The sequence below is a fragment of the Centroberyx gerrardi genome, chromosome 2 (genome assembly GCF_048128805.1).
Source record: "Centroberyx gerrardi isolate f3 chromosome 2, fCenGer3.hap1.cur.20231027, whole genome shotgun sequence".
Taxonomy (NCBI): domain Eukaryota; kingdom Metazoa; phylum Chordata; class Actinopteri; order Beryciformes; family Berycidae; genus Centroberyx; species Centroberyx gerrardi.
This window is the reverse complement of record NC_135998.1, coordinates 13,831,236-13,853,192: the sequence shown is the minus strand read 5'-3', so window position 1 is coordinate 13,853,192 and position 21,957 is coordinate 13,831,236. Positions and strand designations below refer to the sequence as shown.

The following is a 21,957-nucleotide window of genomic DNA, read 5'->3' as shown; positions in this document are numbered from 1 at the left end:
TGGAGAGCTTCTGTTTGTCGGTTTGTCTGGACATATTCAGGACATATTTCGGGGACGATGTGCTTTGACTTCCACTCATTTTTCGTCAGAAAATCGCAGCATGGTACCCAATCAGATTTGAGCAAAATACCCGCCATGTAAATTATCCTTGTTGCCAAATATTAGTAATATTAGTAATCACTGCACACACAGCGTAATCTCTGTAGATAAACAGCTGCAGCAACAGCAATGACTTTCCTCTGTTGATCCATGGTAGAGAATAAAAGTACTCATACCTTCGTTTGGTATTTAATGCTATCCCATCAAGAAATCAAGCGGAAACGCATGTGACACACCCACAAGCGGCCGACTCTAGGAGGCGGCAGCGGTGCCCGGCGGACTTACCGCTTTCTGTCTGTCTGCGCCGTCACACTTCCCTTCACCATCATGAGGCACTGGGTATGTTTTCTCTCCCCTCTCACGCTACCCTCACTCCAGACCTCTCTTAACTGGACAGGCAGACAGACAGAGAGGAAGCTAATTGGCCATTATGTCAGAGGTCTTTGTACATGCTCTCAGCACTCCAGATAAGTATGGCTAAGTGGTGCTCGTATAAACATGGATCCTTATCGTTCACTGAGAGACTGTAGCCCGGTGTAAGAGTGTATACAGAAAAACGCATACAAACAACCACACAGAAGCGTGCACACACAAACACAGACACGCTCACAAGAGTGTATGAACTTTACCCCCATAATAAATTTGCATACGGTACATGCAGGCTTTTGCATACACACACACACACACACACTCACACACACACTAACGTGACTTGCAGGGTGTGGTGGTGGTTGTGGAATGGAGTTTTGTTTCAGGACATAAAAAAAAAAAGCCCACTGCTGTTGGTCTCCGATCCCCATTAGCTCTCTTTGTTTTAGCATTCCTTTCTTCCTGTCTTTCTTCTCACGCTTGCATACTTTTTGTTTCACCCTCTTCCTCTGTGGAAGTTGGAACAGAAACCTTGGGAGAAGGAGAACGAGGGCCAGAGAGAGCAAGAGGGGATAATGAGCTATGAAGTGAACACGAGAGAGATTTGAAAAGTATTGGCAATTTAAATTAGGGGACAGAGTCTCAGGGGGATGACTGTAATTTACATCTGACCATGGGGCAGCAGGGTGGCATTGTGAGTAGGGGTTTAAGCCCCCATTCGCCCTGCTGAAATGCCCTTGAGCAAGACAGAGCGCTGTTCTGTAGCTCACACTACTCTGACCTCTGAAAAGATAATTTCCCTGCAGGGATCAATAAAGTATCACATTAATTTGTTCATTCAGCGTGAACTTTGTTGGTGAGGCAACCGCTGTTCCTTACCGCTCTGACTAAAGGGCAGCCTGTCTTTGCTCCAGCTGACTGTCCCAATATGCACTGTGGTATGAGAGCCGGATCCCTCCAGGCTCAAAGGAAAGGCACAACCGAGTTCAAGAACTCACAACCTTGTTTGGTGGGGGACCTGTGCTGTCCAAATGCCACTGGTGTTCGCTTTTAATTTCTAAATAATGATCAGGTATAATTTTAGGAATTTCTGCTTAGAAAGTTTCCTGAAATCCCCATTTTTGTATCATAGCACCCCACATAAAATCCTTTCTCCAGAGCTAGATTATAGGTTCTGGTGCTCACCCCACAAATATGAAGATATCTTTAAATGTGGATTTGATTGGTCATGTAATGGCCAGGGTGTCTTCGAGTAACATTACTTATTTAGAGGCTGTTCTGTTCCAAATACACAGATCATCAATAATGAAGTGAAGGGTGATTAATCTTTGAAAAGCAAGGCTAGCTTAGACTCTAGTCTAGAGTATTTACTGATCTGTGTGGGTGTGCGTTTGTGTGTATATACAACCCCAGGGCTGTATGTATGTGTGGTTGTCACGCCTGTATGTGTGTGTGTGAATGTGTATGCCTGTCTCTGCTGCTCAGGCTGGTGCCAGACGACTTGTATGACCCGTGTCAATGTAATAACTTCACACTGAGAAGGAATCCAGACCCTAAACTATCTCATCTGATCCAGTGTCCTTCTATATTTGACAGACCGGTAGTGATTGGTCAATCTTTTGAATAGTAGTAGCATGTATCTTAAAGCAGCAATACTATATACTATAATTGCTAAATGGATCGCAGCTTTTTCTTAAATTAAAGTGAGCCTTGGTTTCTCACACACTTTGGGACCCAGGCTTCTGGTGGCTCCCCACATGGTAAGAGTAGTGATGCATTATAATGAGGTCTGGTCTCACAACAAGACACTAAAATACATACTTGAGGCTGAGAAGGTTGAAGAACCCCTGACGCAAACAGACATCTCTTTGTGTTACTGCAGTGGCATTGCAATTATAAAAGAGATTTGAAGATGATGAAAAACCAAAAAAAGAGTTTAATGCTTTGGTTTAGTCTAAGAACACAATTTGATGGTGTGATGGTGCACATGTGTTTTTCCAGTTTAATCACACTATGGGCTTTAAAGTATCACCTCAACACCTAGAGTTACATGGCACCCTATTAGAATGACTGACACTGGAAATGCAGTGCAGTACAGTAGTGTACACTAACTTATGTAATGTGATGGTAATATAGGAAGCTGATGTGACCATTACTGTTCTGGGTGGAGGGGAGAGGAGAACAACTTAGATGATGACAGATTTGGAGAAAGGCCAAAAGACTGACTGAGAAAAAAGCAGGTGGTACAAGGTGGGAATTTTGTAGGAAGGAAGGAAAAGTTAGTTATCTTTTTCAGGATTTCATTTTTATTATTTCAATTTTTTTAAATTTACAACACCCATTGATTTTGTAATTGAGACCTGTGGTCATTACAGTATACAGCAGGTAGGAGGGAACTATAAGAGAAATGGTTATAGAGGGGTAACCGGGGAGAAACGAAAGGGAGACAGATGAGATTGAGAAAGAGGGAAGGAGGCATGAATATTACATGGTGGCCTTAATTCCTCCACTTTGTCTGGTCTGAAGTCTGAAGCATGGTGGGGGTTTCTGTCTGCGAGACCCCTGCTGAAGTTCACTCTTTCGCATAACCACACACTCACACACACGTACACACAAACATTACATGTTAAGTTCCTTTAAGAGACGTCTGTTCACTCGGGCGCCCTCTTCAGAACGCCCCCTGGGCAGCAAGTTCATGACTAACAAGACAAGACTCTTAACTCTTTGAATGGGGGGTCGTCTATGTCTAAAGTGCTGATATACATACAAGAGTAAGATGATGACAGTCTAGACCAGTCTGGTTTACGGCAGTCCCATACACTCAGTCACTGCCATGGTATCAACTGTAAACAGTGCATGCAGTCCACAGGAGGGAGCTGACGGTAACATCTGGGAATATCATGTTATTAAAATGTTATTTCAAATTATTGTCAAGTTGTCCCAGCGCTGTTGCCCCCCACTTGCATCAGTTGTCGTAAATACCAGTTCTGCAGCTGCGTGAACCTGAAAGTATAATTTTCTGATTTCTTTATGATATGCACACAGAGTTGCGCCAGGTGGCCTGTTTTGCTGGCGGCATGTCTTATATTGTCGGTGCCGCCATCTTTAGCCACACACACACACACACACACCTCGAGCAATGCTGCTGATAGTAATAAAGTGCCTCAAAACATCTCTTTATCTTATAGGGATTTGCTGGTTTTAGAAACAGTCTTATATTCTGGTTTACAGTCACATAACTGCTAATGCTGTCATCCATTTTTGACTTTGTCTTTCACATGCATGTACTTGCGTGCTCACGTGCACACACACACACACACACACACATCCTCTGCCCTCTATCTCTCTCTCTCTCTCTCCCCAGTCATCCATCTGCCCCTCTCTGTAGACAGACTTGGGGTCAGAGAGAAAGAGCTGATTCACCCAGTAAGAATTAGGATGGCTGATGATGGACAGGGTGTGAAGATGAAAGCCAGATACCCTTGCCACTCTAGTGACTTGTTTCATTCTCTGATTCTAATTTTCTGGGCTGTTTTCTATTCCAATAGAATGGCCTCTTGTTAGACACTGAGTGCGTTTACATGCACATTAATATTCCATTTATATTTGGGACATTCAAATATTCTGTTTATGAGTTGGTGCATGTAAACAGCATATCTTATTTGCAATAACGGCCAATAAGCCCATATTCCGACTATGAAAAACCTGAATATGCTCACTGGGATATGCCGATATTAACTGGTATATTCTGACATGTAAACACCATATGCTGTCTATTGTTGGGTTTGGCTACAGGTTTTGGCAAACAGAAATGCTGTGTCCATGGAGTCACAAATCGCAATATGAACTACTGCAATTTCCAAATAGCAGAGGCTGCAGAGAGAGGGGTGTCCAAAATTTTAGTGCTGCAGGTAATCTTTGGTCCATGAATCAAGTACAATATTGGTGAAAATCTTTCATCATACTCAAGCTCAGTAAATCCTGCACACTGACATCTAATTTTTCTTTAACAAAATTACTTTTCTTTAAACAATTTTAAAGTTCTGAAAAAATGTATGACAAGAAAAACGTGATGATATGAATCACAGTTTAAATCGCAATTGCAATAATCTGTCAAATAATCTCAATTCGATTTTTTGTCAATATCGTTCAATACAGGTACAGTACATGAAAAAACTGCTTACTGATCATTCCATGTAAACACTGTATCCCAACTAAGACCTTAGCCGGGATAAGGCTCGTATTTGGAATATTAATGTGCATGTAAACACACTCACATGATCTGAAGAAGGGTGCACTGATGTACTAGTGTTGGATATCAGGCTCATACCAGTCTGAAATGGGGCATTGTATCAGAGAATTTGACTAAAATCAGATACCAAGAGTCATGTGCAATATGTCAAAACAAGGTCACTTGATTTTCTTTTTTTTTTCTTTTTCCTTTTTCGCAAATAATTCCAGTATGTAACATTATATCTCTCTCTATCTCTCAAAATCTAAAATATTTGATTAACGTAATATATTGGAATAAGTAGATACTTGAAGTTTATACTCCCAGCCAGCACTGCCATGTATAAATTAATTTCTTGTTGTCAATGTCAATTTAATAATTCCATAAAAATGTGTTGAACAGAAGATTACCTGATTTATACCCAATGGTTGGGAAAGTCGTATGGTGTACGGTAATGTTCTGTTTCCATTTACTGAATAGCTTAACAAGTTTTGAAAATCATGTAGGATTAAAATGAGACAATATATTTACAGTAGAAAACACCAGCTCTCCTAAAACTGACCAGGGCCAGGCCGTGATACACCATGATAACAACTAAAAAAGTTTACTAATACTTCACAATCACAATTAATAAAAGACACAAAAACAAGCAAAGAAGAGGAGAGCGGCAAAAAAAAGACTTAGGTCATAGGGTGCAGGTGGGTTACAGAGCCTGTTTAGGGTGATGGGTGGGGTAGGGGGGTGAGGTTAAACCAACAAACCAATAAAGTGAAACAGCAGAAAGAAAGAGAAACATCATTATATAAAAGTACGTCTATAGAAGTAGATCTTAAGAAGTGATTTAAAAGATGACACTGATTTAACCTGCCCCATCTCCTCGGGGAGCGCAATCCAAAGAATAGGTGCTCTGAAAGAGTGGGAGAGAGAGAGAGACTGAAAGAGAGAGAGACATAGAAAGAGACGAGAGAGAGAGAGAGAGAGAGAGAGAGAGAGAAACAGAAGATAGAATTCACTCTGCTCCCAAGGAAATGTAGAGACAGACCTACACTTCGTGCTACACGTTCTCTGAAGTGTAGTAAAAACATGGCAGTAAAAGCAGTCACAGAAAAAGCTTGCAGGGCAATGTATGCAATGAAAATGAAGTTATTCAAAATTGACATTCAAATTAGAATCTGGACAATGATATTTGATCATGCAATATTGCCAGTTGCTTTATACGGAAGTGAAGTCTGGGGTCCACTATATAGTCTGGTATATGGGACAAAAACCCAGTGGAAGTTCACACAATTCTGTCGAAGAATTCTCAATATACAAAGAAAAACACCTGATAACGTCTCTAGGGCCAAATAAAGACACTACCTATTATTAATAAATGTACAAAAAAGAGACATGACATTCTGGACACATCTCAACTCAAAATATAAGCCCAAAATATAGTCTCCACTTCAAAGCATAACAGGCCTAAGAGCTGAACCCTGAAAACAGACCACTCAGTCAGCTGATGGTGAAGCTTACCAACCAAGCACCCATCAGCACTGCTTCTTATCAAAAGACAGGAATAAAGCAAATTATCCGTCTGTCAAAAGAGCTGTATTCGGATCTGTATTTGGAACACTGGAAAAAACTAAACAAAAACCCAAAGTAGAGTAAATTGCTAAATTACTCCGTGAGAGATACGAGGCTGAGACAAATCCTGACCACATAAAGGCTCAGTGACCACCAATTGGCTGTAGAAAAAGGGTGATATAAAAAGACATGGCTACTCAGAGAGGAGCGCATATGTGATCAGTGTGAGGTGGGGGAGGTAGAAACAGAAATGTACTTTGTCCTCCGCTGTGCAAAAATATAAGAATAGGTGACCCAAGTTCATTATTTTAATAGGTGAAGTACGAACTGCCCCGTTTGGTGCAAAATACATCATGTCCTGTCACAAAGCTTGAGGTTCTGAGTAACTGTGTCTAATCTTTATTTTATCAATTGTCATTATCTGAGCCATTGTCAGATACTAGTGAGCAAGAGCTGAATACACAGCAACCAAGATCCTCCTCTGTCGAGTCACTGACACACACACACACACACACACACACACACACACACACACACACACTTAGACTGATACACGGGGCAGGGTGTGTAATATAAAGTTGATATTTATCTTGATGCTTTGGCAACGTTGTGAACTTTCATGCCGATAAAACACATTGAAATTGAAAAAAACTGACACAGAGAGAGACAGAGAAAGAGTTACAGAGAGAGAGAGAGAAAGAAAGAGATACACAGACAGAGAGTTGTGTGCCCTCTCAGAACAGAACAGTTTGTGCCACCAGTCGTTCATCCCGCCGCGATGCTGCAGCTCTGGGCGCTGTGCTGCGATAACACAAGGCAGCTGACCGCCGCTGGGCCGGGACAGGAGGTCGTCACCTGTAACCGCGCCAACCAAGCATCAGTTGTCATCAGTTATATTATATATTCTACTCATTCTGCTTTCTTCCGTTATAATAAACCTAACCTCTGGTGGATCCCCAACTGACATGGATACAACAGCTGAGGACGGCTGAGTGCTTTTTGTGACCTTTAAGGGAACAAAATAAACTAACAGTATTCTCTCTCTCCCTCCCTCCTCTCTCTCTCTCTCTCTCTCTCTCTCTACTTATCTCTCTTTACTTCCTTTCATCCACCTTGCTTTCTTCTCCATCTGCCCCCCTCCTTCGTCTCACTGTTAGGAGTCCCCCCAGGACAGTGCCATTACCAGGGACATAAACAGGACATTCCCAGCTCATGACTACTTCAAAGACACTGGAGGAGATGGACAGGATTCCCTCTACAAGATCTGCAAGGTGACACACACACACACACACACACACACACTCAAACCTTTTCTTGAAAGCTATAGAAGAAAGAGACAGATATCCCTTTTTTGGGGGGGGATTTGTTATTGCCATTGTGGCCCTGACATGCAGTTTGAATCTCATGACTACTAAGAATCATAATTGGAGAACTGATAATGTTATCTTCCCTCAATTCACACAGGTGTGATTTACACGTTAGCGATGGTGTACATTACTGAATACACCTGGAAGTAATGGTAATCTGCATGTGAAATCGAAAACACGTGCTTAGGCTTCAAAGGTTCCCTGGAATATGATGTAATTACTGTGTAAATGGGTCATTTTAGTCACAGTGGGTCTGATGACAAAGTTTTTTTAGAGCAGCAGTGAGAGTTGTCTGAGCTAAAGGGGTCTATTCATTAATAAACAGAGCAGCCACTCATTTTCTGGGTGGTTCAACGAGTTCAAAACAGTCACTGCCTTTGTAGGAGAGGCGAAAAGTTTCTAATCGCACACACATGCGCACATAAACGCACACACTCTCTAACCACTGCCGCTGCACAGCTGCCACACACACACACACACACACTTGCATACCAACTTGTCGCACATAACACTGATGCAACATACAGTGCAGGTGCTCTCTCTCTCTATCATGAAAATACACTCGCATATGTTTAGACACACACACACACCTCAACCTGTATTTCCATAATCCCTCATGAAAGCCGGGCTGCAGCGCGCTCAAAGTTGTTTAATTTTTATTTCATTCATTATGTATAACTCAAGTGAGGGCATTCATTTCTTCCCAGACAAGCACCTCCTCAGGTGCGTTTGAATAATTCAGTGGGCCCTCCCTTTCTGTGTGTGTGTGTGTGTGTGTGGATTGATCCACACTTTGTCTGCTTATAATAATTAGTGAATTTGTAGCCCAGTAGGCCACTGCACCTCTGTTTCAATCTCTCCCTCCACCCTTCCCTTTCTTCACATTTACTCCATTTCTATGCTATCTATCTATCTATCTATCTATCTATCTATCTATCTATCTATCTATCTATCTATCTGTCTATCTGTCTGTCTGTCTGTCTATTTCTCTCCTCACCCTCTCTCCTACCCCTCTCCATTCCTCTTTCTATCTTTCTCTTCCTCTTTACCTTTTGCATCATTTTGTTTTCTCCATTCCTTTGTCCCTCTGCCCATCCATATTTTCATTTCTCCCTTCTGTCTCAATACCTCTCGCTCTCTCTCTCTCTCTCCATCTTTCATCTCACTCTCCCCCTCCTTTCCATTCTCAACTGTTTTCCTTGCCTCTTTCTCTGCCGCTATCCATCTCTTTTCACATTCAACCCTTCCTTCTTTCTTTCCATCCCTTCCTCTTGCTATCTTGGCATTAGGCACATCTGGTCGACCGTCCGTATGAATTAATAATTCATATGTTCATTGTCGCAAATCTAATTGGCTTAAAAACTCCTTTATTAGAAGGGTATTTTTTTTAAGGTTTAAATATACATGTGTGACAAATGGGAACTGATCAATTAGTTTTTCATTTAAATAGCCTGCATTATTTATTCAAAAGCTCTCTGTTCCCACTTGCTCTGTCTCCTTAAATTAGGTTTCAAATTTTTTAAGCTTTTGAATCCTTAGCTTTAAACTGCTGCTTTAAATCCCATCAGAGTCTTTTTCCCGGAGTGCAGAGCTATGGAAATTAATTAGGCCTAATCAACAAGGTGACAGCACCATTTGGATTAACATCTGCTACAGCTGGACAAGCAGAAGCCCGGTGTGGAGTTGAAATCACAAGTCATCTTGAATCCACATCTTACCTGAGGATGTTCTTCTGTGAGGGACAGGCTCCTTTTGAGGGAAAGAAAAGGATTTGCATTTAGGGTAAAATATCCTTACGCTAACTGTGTGTGTGTGTGTGTGCATGCGTGTGTAATTACTCATTCTCCTTTGTCCTCTCCTTCAGGCCTACTCTGTATACGATGAGGAGATTGGCTACTGCCAGGGACAGTCCTTCTTGGCTGCTGTGCTGCTGCTGCATGTGAGTTCATTTATCAGCAGGGTCCTGCAGAAACCTCAGTTTTTTAAAACCATTTCAGGAGCTGAGAGCAATTAGTTTGTTTTCCTTCAGACATCAATTAATTTTGACATGCTACAATGAATGGCCTGACTTGGTTTCAGAGTCTTGAATCATTTTCTGCACAATATGTACGATGCAAGGTGCAAGGTGTCTGTGGGATACTGACATTTTATGTGTTTGGTGTAAATAATGTATAATGTACAGTATGTTTGTTTATTTGTCAAATTAGAGTGGCTTGCATTTAAGCCCCCCTCCAGTTCAGGCACTGTCAACACTGCCATCTAGAGGAGAAATAATGTTTATGGCATCTTACAAGCTGGTAAACTTTGGGTAGGACGTATATGCAAAGCAATGAGATTTTACTTACTAATTCTATTTATACGGTGCCTCTGTTATATTGCAGTAGGCCCACCACAAATTTGTCTATGTGTATAGGAAATACTAGGCTTTGTCAAATTACCTCGATACAGAACATTTGTAAAAATATTTGGCTGAAAACAACCTGTAATATCGGCCCATCTCAAGACGTGTCTGCAGCAGAATTGGAATAACATAAGGTGCTGATTAGTGAATGCCTTGGTTCGTCTTTTCAGATGCCAGAGGAGCAGGCGTTCAGCGTGCTGGTCAAGATCATGTTTGATTACGGGCTCAGGGATCTCTTCAAGCAGAACTTTGAAGATCTGCATTGCAAATTCTTCCAACTTGAGAAACTCATGCAGGTGTGTTTGTGTGTGTGTGAATCTACTGTGCTTTTGCTGTATGCACACCACACAGTAGTCATTTTCACCGTATTTTTCAGTTTCACAGATTGAAAGTACTTTTGGTGTGTAAGCCGATGTGCATTTTTTCTTATTTGTCTTATTGATTGAGAGTTGCTAATGTTTGTTCTCTCTATCTATCCCTCTTCCACTTCTTCTCCTTTTCCCCCTATACTTTCTTTGTTTCTGTTTGTACCTTTTCCTCTCCCTTCTATCTATTAATTATCCTCTGTCTCTCTTTGTGTCTCCTCTTCCTCTCCTTCTCCCTCTTGCTGTTCTCTACCTCCCACTATTCCTGTGTCTTTATTCCTCGTTATCTCCCTCTTCTGCTCCCTCTTCCTCTCCCTCCTCTCTCTCTCTCTCCCTCTCTCTCTCCCTCTCCCTCTTTAACCCAGGAATATATCCCAGACCTGTACACCCATTTCCTCAATGTGGGTCTCGAGGCTCACATGTACGCCTCTCAGTGGTTCCTTACCCTCTTCACAGCCAAGTTCCCTCTTTACATGGTCTTCCACATCATTGACCTGCTACTGTGTGAGGTAGGTATTAGAAGACACACACACACACACACACACATATACAAACCCTAACCCTAACCCTCTTAAATTCCTACACATGTACACAATTCAAACCTTATCCCTATCTATCCATAATATAATCTGAAATATGCTGTTTGACGGACACTTACCCAAAGCGCCTAACAATACCGTCAGTGCACCCATCATCACTATGGGTGACCCCAGTTGTCTCTCTGTCTCAATTTTAACACAGTTTTTTTGTTATTTTCCTTCAACCTACAGTCCCTCTGCTCTTGGTTCTTATGGTGTTTTCCTGTCTATTTTTACATCTGCTCTCTTCTTTTTTTATTCTCAGGGCATCAGTGTTATCTTCAATGTAGCCCTGGCACTTCTGAAGGTAAGGTAGTCCACACATAAATGCACACACACACACACACACACACACACACACACACACACACACCCCAAAATTGATAGCCGTAAGACCATGTTGCCACAGCTACGCACTGCAAGTGCCAAGAGAAAATCAAGCCTTGGTAAGATTTTACACATGCCTGCACATGCAAGCACACACACACAAACACACACACACACACACACTTGCACAGTGTGATCCCACGGTGAGTTTTGTTGGTGGTTTTGACCCCAGAACTCGAGCTACATGAAACAGTTCACTCTAATTTGTTTTAGTTGATATTGTTCAGATAGCCTAAGTAATTAGAGCGTAGAATTTGGGGGCCATGTAGGTAATTTTACTGCTTGTTTTTCAAAGAGTCAAAGCTATTTAATGTTGATTCTGGCCGTTTAGCTGGTTTCTCACAAAGAGATCCTGTGTATTTTTACTCTTGATAGGTATTGTCTTTTCCAGGGGGTGTAAATCAGGTTCAGAAACAGGAGATGAGCTTCTGCCAAACGAGCTGCTCTGGCCTGGATAAGTCTGTGCCTAATTTACTTTTGTGTTCTGATCCTTTTCCTGCCCAGACGTCAAAAGACGATCTGATCCAGACAGACTTCGAGGGAGCACTCAAATTCTTTCGGGTCCCGGTTCCTAAGAGGTACCGTTCTGAGGAAAATGCGAAGAAACTGATGGAGCTGGCCTGTAGCATGAAGGTAAGTCTGGTCTCGAATAGAATAGAAACAAGGGGAATAGAACAGAGTAGAATAGAAGAGTGTGCAAGAATAGTAAATCAGTTCTTCTTGTTTACCATAATTATACCTATTCAGCCCTGCATCCATCACACACACACATTCATATTTGAGACTATAGGTTCAATTATTGTACAATGGCGGTTAATTTCATACTTACTTCATACATATTTTTATTTTACATTTCCAACAGGAATTACTTGTTTAATTAAAGTTTAATAAATGTATCCTCAAAACAGACTTTTGATTAAAAGATAAATCTATGCAAGTCCATTTTCTGGCACAGTTAATAATCTTCACAGTGTTCATACAGAAACTCACAAAAATAAACTATATTAGAAGAAAAAAAGAAAAAGCACTACATGTCTGACCGCCAAATAATCAAATCAATATTTTTAGTAAGTTCGATCTAATGGAGGTTTTTATTTTCTCCAGCAAGCTAGAGGCTCTACTGCTGGATAAGTCAGTGAAGCCTCTATTGTATTCCAGCAATGCTGCTTAAAGCCAGTAGGGGCCAATGTTGATCTGTAACGCAAAGTTGAAGAGATGCAGTGAATACACACTCACACAAACACACACACACACACACACACACATACACACACACACATTCACACTGACACTTACACACACACACACACCTGTGTCCTGACCTGTTTTTAACAGTCTGGCCTAGTTTAGAGGACCTGACTTTGAAGGTAACTTTTGGCAGAGTTATTCATTATTACAAACTTTTATTTATTTTTAATGGTGAGTAGAAAGTGCACTTCCCATTTGAGCGTTTTGATTCTTGGTTAGACAGGTGGAAGGGGAGGGACAGACAATTTGCACCGTGGATACAAACTATACACGTTTGTTTGTCAAACCATTATACAGGCAAACAGTTTCTGCTTTGTGCTGCTTTAGCTTAATTTGGCCTGTCTGTATGCTTTGCTGTCTCTATGTTTTCGAAGGGTTCTTTGTAACCAGACGAATGAAATATTCTCAAGTAGTTAAACAGAGGAATATTGACACAGCATTCACCACATCCAGGATTGAATAGTTATTTATAGTGAAAATCCAGGATGCAAATATTACCTGGCAAGAGAAAGTAATTCCAAGAAGCAATTCTGCAAATTGACCTTGGTGACTATTCCAACGTTGGAGCTGGAATTTAAATCTAAGTCAAGGTAGGCTAATCTGAAGCCAGCATGCCACGATACTGTAGGGGGATTAACTGATCAGATTACTGGTGCCCTCGCTGACTCGGATACTGGCGTCTGATTGGAGCACAAATCATTCTGGGTTGCCAGGTGCTCTAACTTTATTCCCCTTTTTAGCTCTGCTTTGACAGTTATATCTTTCCCAGGTGTATCATCTGTGTTAGATATCTCACAGTGCTACATTAAACATGGTATTATATTATATATAAGTATTGCATTTAAACTGCCTTAATACGCCTCATTGCACATTTTGATCTTAAACGGTGCAAAAATGATGGGGAGTTGTATTGTTTGTTGGGAAGCTTTATTGGTTTATGGTTGAACAGCCTGGTTGTTGACCCTTTGAACTGTTGACCCTGGTCTGACCCCCCACCCCCCAGATTGATTTTGGAGTGAAGATAGTCTGAGATAGTAAGGACTATCAGGATTAATCAGTTTATCTCACAAGCAGGAGAGAAACAGGTTGTAATCACTGTAGGTCAAGGAATCGATGAGCTTTAAATACCTGGAAACATGCTTTCGAATGCACCTCCCTCCCACCCACCCCTCCCAAAACACACACACACACACACACACACACACACACACACTGTAACAGTGCTTAGAGTCTGTGCTAGGCTAAGTTCTGGTAGCTGAAAAGAGAAAAACTCTGTTGAGGTAAAAGATTTACTGTGTCGGGGGGGTCAAAGGTCATTATAATTTCATTGTTTTTTTATGAGGTATATGAGCCAAAACACACTTGCAAACCGTAGTCACGTCTCAAAATTTATTCAGAGGACAATCTGGGGTCAAACGAGGGTCATTTCTTTTGTCTCGGTGTCTGCCTGTTACACCTTCCTCTTCTTGTCTGGCGACCTTTTGACTTATAAAGTTGATATATGCAAATGGCCCTGGGAATTTAAATAAAAATCATGAACACATGCGGAGACATGTATATTATTTTCATCCCCTTTCTCTGTTTTTTTCCCTCTAACTGTCTTGGGTGTCTCTGTTTACTTGTGCGATTCTGTCTCTCTCGCCTACTGTCTTCCTAATGTTTTTTTCTAGATCACTCCTTCGTGCATCGTCATCATGCAGACCTTGGATTTATTCTGATCTTGCATTGACAGCTCACTCAGAACTTAGAGAAAATGGTAAAAGTAAAGCGGATGTGTCCTGTATTTGCAGACACAAGTGACATAAGTCATCAGGCTCAAAGTGGGAGCCTGGCAAAATTCCCAAACTAATCTTATGATACACAGTGTGGCACAGAAAATGTTCAAACAATACCCAGACCCTCTAGTCATGTTTATACCTGATGTGTTTTGGGTTCAAATTGTACTGACTGTGGTGCACCAAAGGAATTGTTTTATTTGACATATACCATCCAACACCTAGTAGTGCATGTGGGTATTTGTTTGTATTTGTGTACACTTGTGTGTGAGTATGTGTGTCACATGTGTGTGTTAGTGTTTGTTTACGTATAAAGTCATTTATCTTTATAGATGTTTATGTGTATACATGGTATACAAGACAAGACAGGGTTTTTCTGAGAGACTTGCCAGTCACTTGAGAGAGAGTAGTTGGTACAATATGCCTTTTCAGTCTGTTCAGTGCTTTACTACATTCAGAAAATAATGTTGATGCTACTACAGAGATCATTTATTAATTCATGGTCATTCATGATGGCTAACATTTTATGTCTGTATTTTAGTATTTATGGTCTCAGCTGTGAGAGCCACTGTTGCTCTGTGTTCCTAATTGGTTTTCTAACTAGTAAGTTCTGGAGACCCAGCTGTCCGTCCAGACTGGGAGACCGAGAGGAGGAGGGAGGACGGGGGGTTAAAAAGAGATGGATGAGGCATATCCTGCCTTGCATGATCTCTTGTACTTTTTCTGCCTTTGTCTGTCTCCCATTTACAGAGCAGAATGTAGGACTGAATTTACTCAGAAAGCAAGCACAAATGAGCACACACACACACACACACACACACACACACACACAACGTGTGGGCCATGTTGTCCCAGTTATGCCAACATAGTTAGGTGATGAGTGCAGTTGGATCATTGGATATAAACTAATGCTAAACCTAATGTAACACACACATGGGCGCACACACATACACAACTGTGCAATGAGGTTGCAGCCATAACTAGATCCATTAAAATACACAGACTGGACAGCAGGTCATAGTTTGTACACAGAGTGGTGGTTCTCTTTCATGCCTAAGATCAGACACACACACACACACACACACACACACACATACACACACACTGAACTCTGTTCATTGTATAGTAGCTGGCTCTTTAAAAAGGCCAATGTAAGGCAGAGGCAGGGTAGTGAAAGGCCTGTTGATAAAACTGCCTAAAAGCAGTTAAAGTGTGTGTGTGTGTGTGTGTGTGTGTGTGTGTGAGAGAGAGAGAGAGAGTGTGTGTCACTCGCATCATCGTGCATGCCACTGCGCATGTAAGCAAGTGTGTGGGTGTGTTTTTTAAACCAGACACATGTAGGCTTGTTTTGGGTGATCTAAGGTGTTCTACTGTGCACTGAACGTTCTGTTCAGTAAAACGACAACAGGGTGTATACTGTGAACTGGTGAAATTCAGCTTTACTTTCCTGCCTGGACAGATTTGCTCAAATGTCACAGTTGCTCTGACACTGCTCTTCTAAAACCTGTGACAGCCGTTGTAAACAGCAGAGAATTTATTTCAGGTTTATTCAGAACAACAGTAATACAATGCGAAAGATACAATATGATTGATTGTACGTTAATTACAAGATGAGACAATGCAATGTACTCTATTAGTCATTAAATTAAATTTAATGTCTTAAATTCAATTCAATTAGTCATTGATTCTCTATAATGCAGCACATGCAGTGCCTTCAGAAAGTATTCAATCCCCTTGACACCGCACAACAGCATTTTGTGGTGTTGCAGCCTCATTTCCAAATGGAGTAAATAAGGATTTTTGTGTCACTGATCTAGATATAATAACCTATAATGTCAAAGTGTATTTTTTTATTGACACATCTTTAATTAACAAATTAAAAATGAAAAGCTGAAATATTCAGTCCATAAGTATCCATGCCCTTTTCAGTAACACTCCAGATTGAGTTGCATCCAAATTCTGTTGAAAGTCCTTGAGATGAGAGTCCACGTGTGTCATGTTCAGTCGATTGGACGTGATTCAGAACAAAACACAACTGTCTATTTAACAGTTCCACAGAGAGTGCATGTTGGAATAGAAAGCGTGAGGGATTAGGATAAAGGGAACAATGAGTGGAGCCAAATACAGGTAAATTATTGAGGAGAACCTGTTTCAGACAATTTATGTTTCAACAGGAAAATGACCCTAAGCATACAGCCAAATCAATACTGGAATGGCTTCAGAATAATAATGTGAAAGTCCTTGAGTCAAAGCCCAGACTTGCATCCCACTCAAAGTCTTTGGCTCGAATGACTTGAAGATAGCTGCTCACAGATGCTCCCCATCCAACTTGACCGAGCTTGAGCAAATGTGCATGGAAGAGCGGGAGAAAATCCCAAAATCCAGATGTGCCAAGCTGATACAGACGTGTCCAAGACTTGAAGCCGTAATCGCTGCCAAAGGTGCATCTGCTTTAACTGAGGGGGTTGAATACTTATTTAAATTACATATTAGTTTCACTTTCAATAAATTGGCAAACATTTCTAAAAACATGTTTTCACTTTGTCATTATGGGATATTTTGTGTAGATTGTTGACAAATAAATCCCAATTTAATCTTTTTTGTATTCTGCAACACCTCATAATGCGGAAAAAGTCAAGAGGGTTTACTCAAGGCATTGTACAGTATAGTGTAATTACACACCATATTTACTGATAGATCATGCTTTCTGGACCTAGATAGCACCAAAGTTTCCTTGTTATTATATCAATCCTCAAGAGTGCAATGTTTGTTGTGAGTGTTTCCGCCTGCCCCGCACATCAGGGCACAATTAACTGTACAATCAAACCCATAAATCCTGAGCTCCACAAAATTCATGCTCCATACTGTACTTTAATTGTATTCTATACGCTTTTATATTTCTTGCTTTAAGATGAATGAAGGCAACGAATGTAATGTTTTATGTATTGTGTTGAAAACCCACATATAATAGTGACATTTTTATTGATTCCATAAATCTGAGAACTTTTTAAAAAATAAAGTTCAACAAAGTAACAAATCTTCAGGTGTTCATTCATCCTAAGAGTGCATGTGTTTCCTCATGAGTGCGATACTTCATGTGCGGGGACAGCACAGTATTTTGGGCTCTAGCCTATCGAGGCTGGTTGGCAGCCGCCTCTGCACTCGTTCCAGTAAATCTCATTCAAATTCTGGACAGAAAAACCGCGGTCCAGCGGGACTCTAAATCTTGCATCCTTGTTTAGTGAAGATTGAAAAGACACTTCTATGGCAGCCATCCTTAGTGCACAAGCCAAAGAGTAGCGGGCTAGCTTAAATTCACGCCCTTCTTTAAGTGTTCAATTCTGCTTATTAGTGTAATTCAACATAATGGGTGATACAGTTAATGAGTGTAATGCCTCATGCGTTTCTGCTCTCTCCGCCCTGCAGATTAGCCAGAAGAAGCTGAAGAAGTTTGAGAAGGAGTACCACACCATGAGGGAGCAGCAGGAGCAGCAGGAGGCGCCCATCGAGAGATACGAGGTAGACAAATGCACACATGCTCACACATTCACACGTGGCATCAGCAATTCCCTTTCCCTCTCAAGGAAATTGACAAAAACAGCATATTAGAAGTCGTATTTAATTGACTTGACAAAATGCTTTGTTCCGACGTGCAGCAGGAGTTTGTCTCCCAGCCACAGGGCCTGGGTTCGATCCCCATGTGGCCATACAGTGGACAAATACTGACAAATGGTTTCCTCCGCTACTAGCAAAGTTGAAATTTACCAAGTTGAATATTCTCCCAGAGCCTCGCGAGCCAGACGTGTCTCGCGAGTTGATCACCTGCGAGACACGTGATGCAGCAGAATAGTAAACAACAATGACAGCGATGGAGTGTGTCAGCATTGAAATACCTTCTGTTGTTTCAGAATTTGAGCATAAATACATTAAAAGAAGAACAAATAACTACACTGAAGACATACCTTTTAGTCAGAGGAGATGTTTTCACTCTTCTTCCTACCGGACTCGGCCTAGTTCCGTTGGTGGAGAAGAAAATGTCAGGGAGGGAAAACCAGTAATCATCACTGTGTCTCCGTTGGTTTCACTCATGGAGGACCAGATCCACAATTTTGCCAAACTGGGTCTCACAGCCATGCAGCTCGGTGTTAATAATGACTCGGATATTATCTATGGACGTTGCCAGATTGTTTTCGGCAGCCCAGAATCTTGATGCTGATAATGATAAATGGCGGAACATGCTCTCATCTTTTATCAAGAAAATCTGGTTGTGATCGCTGTGGATGAAGTTCATGTCATATACAAATGGTATATACTGCTTAAACCACATTTACCATAAACTTATATTCAATCAAGATACAAATCATGATACCTAAAGAAAGTCTAAAGAGTCAACTCACAACCAAAATGCATGATGACATTTGTCAGTCACTTTCAGTTAAATACCAGACATTCACACCCAAGCCGGGGAAGACCCACATGCACCTGTGTACTTGCATAAACCGTTGACTCACTCAGTGGCGAGCAGAGCGTATCGGAGCAGCGTGCAGCAGTCGCAGGCGAGAAGCACCCTAGAAGCATGTTTTGAATCCAGATGTTGATGTGGGTTATAAGTGGGGGTTAATATCGCACGTACAGCCTTTCACACTGATGATATACAGGACCTGGGTCTGACCCAAACTATTCTTTCAATGTAAAAGAATCCATTCACTTAGTCAAAGACATGCAGCGAGGCGTTGAAACGGAAACAGCTTTGCTGTCCTCGTTGTTCATTTCCTTCAATCATGCATCTGTATTAGCCATGTGTACATTATAAAAAATCGTTCTGACTGATTGCAGTAACTTTTATTAGTAGTGTAGTAACTTAATATTCAACAATGTTACATATTTTGAACTCCATAAAGTCCATTTCGACAACTCTGTGCTGTAGATAATGGACTCTTGATTGAGTTAATCTGAAATAACACTCATGTCTTGAGAAACACTTGTACATGCTATTTTTCCTTATCTAAAAAAGTGTGCCTCATTACTCCATTTCCTAATGAACTCTGTAGGCATTTAAGTGTGATCAGTGTTTTATAAAATTAAATATAACAGTAGGCTAAGTGAATCCATTAGAGCGTAAAACAGAACCACCTTATTTTGACAGTTTTTGCACTGAACAGAATAAATCATCATGTACTGCAGACCTTGACAATCCTTGTTCAGGAAAGAAAAGAATACGGCACAAAAACAAACACATTAATCGTTCATGCCATAAGTCATCTGAAGGTTAAAGGGTCTGTTCTATACAGTACAACATCATCAGTATCAATAACTCACTGAATCAAATGCCAATTTAAGTATGAAAAGAGTAGTACTATATTTTCTCAGTCAGTTTTTTTAGTAGTAGGAAGTGTCAAGACTTTTATTTATTGATATTGTACCTTTATGTCAGTAGTTAATGCAGTTGCCTGTTGCTGTTAATGATGTGCTAACAAGTTATGCCCAGTTAACCATTAGACACGACTCTTTACTGTTTGATCCTGCTGTCAGCTGATCAGTTAACTTTTACTGTCGCAGAAACTCATATACTGCTGTATTACTCATAATTTCATAGTGTCTAGAAACTACTGAGCCAGGGAGAAACACTTAAACGCCGCCTTCCGTCGCAACTCTTTCTGATTAACTCTTTTTTCCCAACTCTATCCCTTCACTTTCCTTCCTCTTTCTTGCCCCTTCACTTCTCTCCACTTCTCTCCTTCTCTGTTTTGCTGTCCCACTCTTTCTCTCCTGTCTTCATCTCTGTTTTCTCTTTCTACGTATCTTTCTCCCTCTGTTTTTTTGTTTTTTTTCTGTCAATCTGTCTGTCTCATCGGTTCTCTCTCTTTTCCACTTTGTCCTTTGTCCCTTTGTAACCCTGTTTGTCTCTCTCCCTCCCTCTGTCCAGAGAGAGAACCGTCGTTTGCAAGAGGCTAACATGCGTTTGGAGCAGGAGAACGATGACCTGGCCCATGAACTGGTCAGCAGCAAGATTGCACTGCGCAAGGACCTCGACAACGTAAGCCACAGTGGAAGAATATGTTTGTGTGTGTGTGTGTGTGTGTGTGTGTGTGAGACAGAGAGAGAGAGACAGAAAGAAACCCAGAGAGAGACCTGAGTGTCATTATTAGTGATTGTGTGTATGTAAGGTAGGGAATGTACGTGTGTCTGTGTGTGCATGTGTGTGTGCATGTGTGTAGTTGTTTGTTTGAAGACAATGACAATATACACTTTCACAAAGAGAGAGAGAGAGAGAGAGAGAGAGAGAGAATGAAGAAGATAGTGGATCGAGTCTAACTTTTCAGTGACCTAAGCAACATTTGGTTATTTTGTGTGTGTGTGTGTGTGTGTGTGTGTGTCAGGCTGAGGAGAAGGCAGACGCCCTGAACAAGGAGCTGCTGATGACCAAACAGAAGCTGGTGGACTCGGAGGACGAGAAGAGACGACTGGAGGAAGAGTCTGCACAGGTTAGAGCTTAATTCAGGCCTGAAGATTGGAGCCTAACCCAACGCCGACCCCAAACACTTCTGCCAGAACCTAAAGCGAGGCCGTGGAGGAAAGGCTTTTCCTGAGCCAAAGCCCAGTTAAAGTCTAAAATATATTTAACAGTGTGCTTTTTTTACTCCAAGATAGTGTTTCTTTTTCTAGACGAGAAGGAATCGTCAGAACTGTTGCGAAAATAAGCTGCTTAAATCTCCTGTTGGCCAGTCAGGTCAGCTGGACGCCTGTGCCGATTTCAAGAGGAGGAGGACGAGCAAGTAATATGCAATATTTATGTGACAGGCCATGACTGAGCAGTGTGCGAGACAGATTAGTCTGTCGCAGGGGCGGGTAACCATGTGCCGTGGAGGGCCGAGAGCCTGCAGGTTTTCATTCCAACCAAACTCTACAGCAGGTGATTTCGCTGATAACACACCTTCAACCAGAGAGGAGGATCTGATCAGTGAAATCACCCGATGTGGTGTTTGGTTGTGATGAAAACCTGCAGACTCCTGCCTGTCTCTAGCACATGATTGCCCACCTCTGGTCTATTGGGTTATTATGTTGTTCTCTAAAAACTAGGCTATAATTTTATTTTTTCTGGCTGAGTAGCGCTGATGTCACCTGAGCTGCAGCCAGGCAGGACTAGCCTCGGTGAAGGCCAACTTGAACCAAACAAAACCTTTTTTTTTTGTCCAAACAGAACCTAGCGATTAAGTGAAAAACTGACCCCAATCAGATCTAAAGTCATTTAGCCCTTTAGGCATAAGTGTCAACAAGCACAAGCACCTGTCTGTCTGTGTCTGTTTGTGTTTCTATTTGTATCTGTCTGTCTGTCTCTCTGTCACTCTCTCTTTGAATCTCTTTGTCATGCTCTCCCACTGTCTCTTTAAAAAAAAAAAAGCCCATTCACAAATGTATCTGTATCCATGTCACACGATTGAAAAACAGGATATTACAAAAACTTTCAGGGCCTCCTCTATCTTCTTTGTCAATTTTAAAGAGACCAACTCTCCACGGTCAAACCCTCGATGTCAGAGGATGTTATTTCATCTTGGCTGTTGATTTGCTCT

General features: G+C 41.3%; 1 protein-coding gene across 2 annotated transcripts in view; it reads left to right on the top strand.

Annotated features, from left to right (window-relative positions):
• rabgap1 (RAB GTPase activating protein 1) overlaps nucleotides 1-21,957 on the top strand; it is a 96,410-nt gene that overhangs the window by 61,605 nt on the left and 12,848 nt on the right. For both annotated transcript variants that reach the window (XM_071901304.2, XM_071901303.2), the window contains 9 exons: nucleotides 7,423-7,536; nucleotides 9,497-9,571; nucleotides 10,204-10,329; nucleotides 10,764-10,907; nucleotides 11,242-11,283; nucleotides 11,868-11,996; nucleotides 17,813-17,905; nucleotides 20,313-20,423; nucleotides 20,767-20,871. In XM_071901304.2, the coding sequence (XP_071757405.1) occupies nucleotides 7,423-7,536; nucleotides 9,497-9,571; nucleotides 10,204-10,329; nucleotides 10,764-10,907; nucleotides 11,242-11,283; nucleotides 11,868-11,996; nucleotides 17,813-17,905; nucleotides 20,313-20,423; nucleotides 20,767-20,871 (939 nt within the window). The remainder of the gene's footprint in view (nucleotides 1-7,422; nucleotides 7,537-9,496; nucleotides 9,572-10,203; nucleotides 10,330-10,763; nucleotides 10,908-11,241; nucleotides 11,284-11,867; nucleotides 11,997-17,812; nucleotides 17,906-20,312; nucleotides 20,424-20,766; nucleotides 20,872-21,957) is intronic.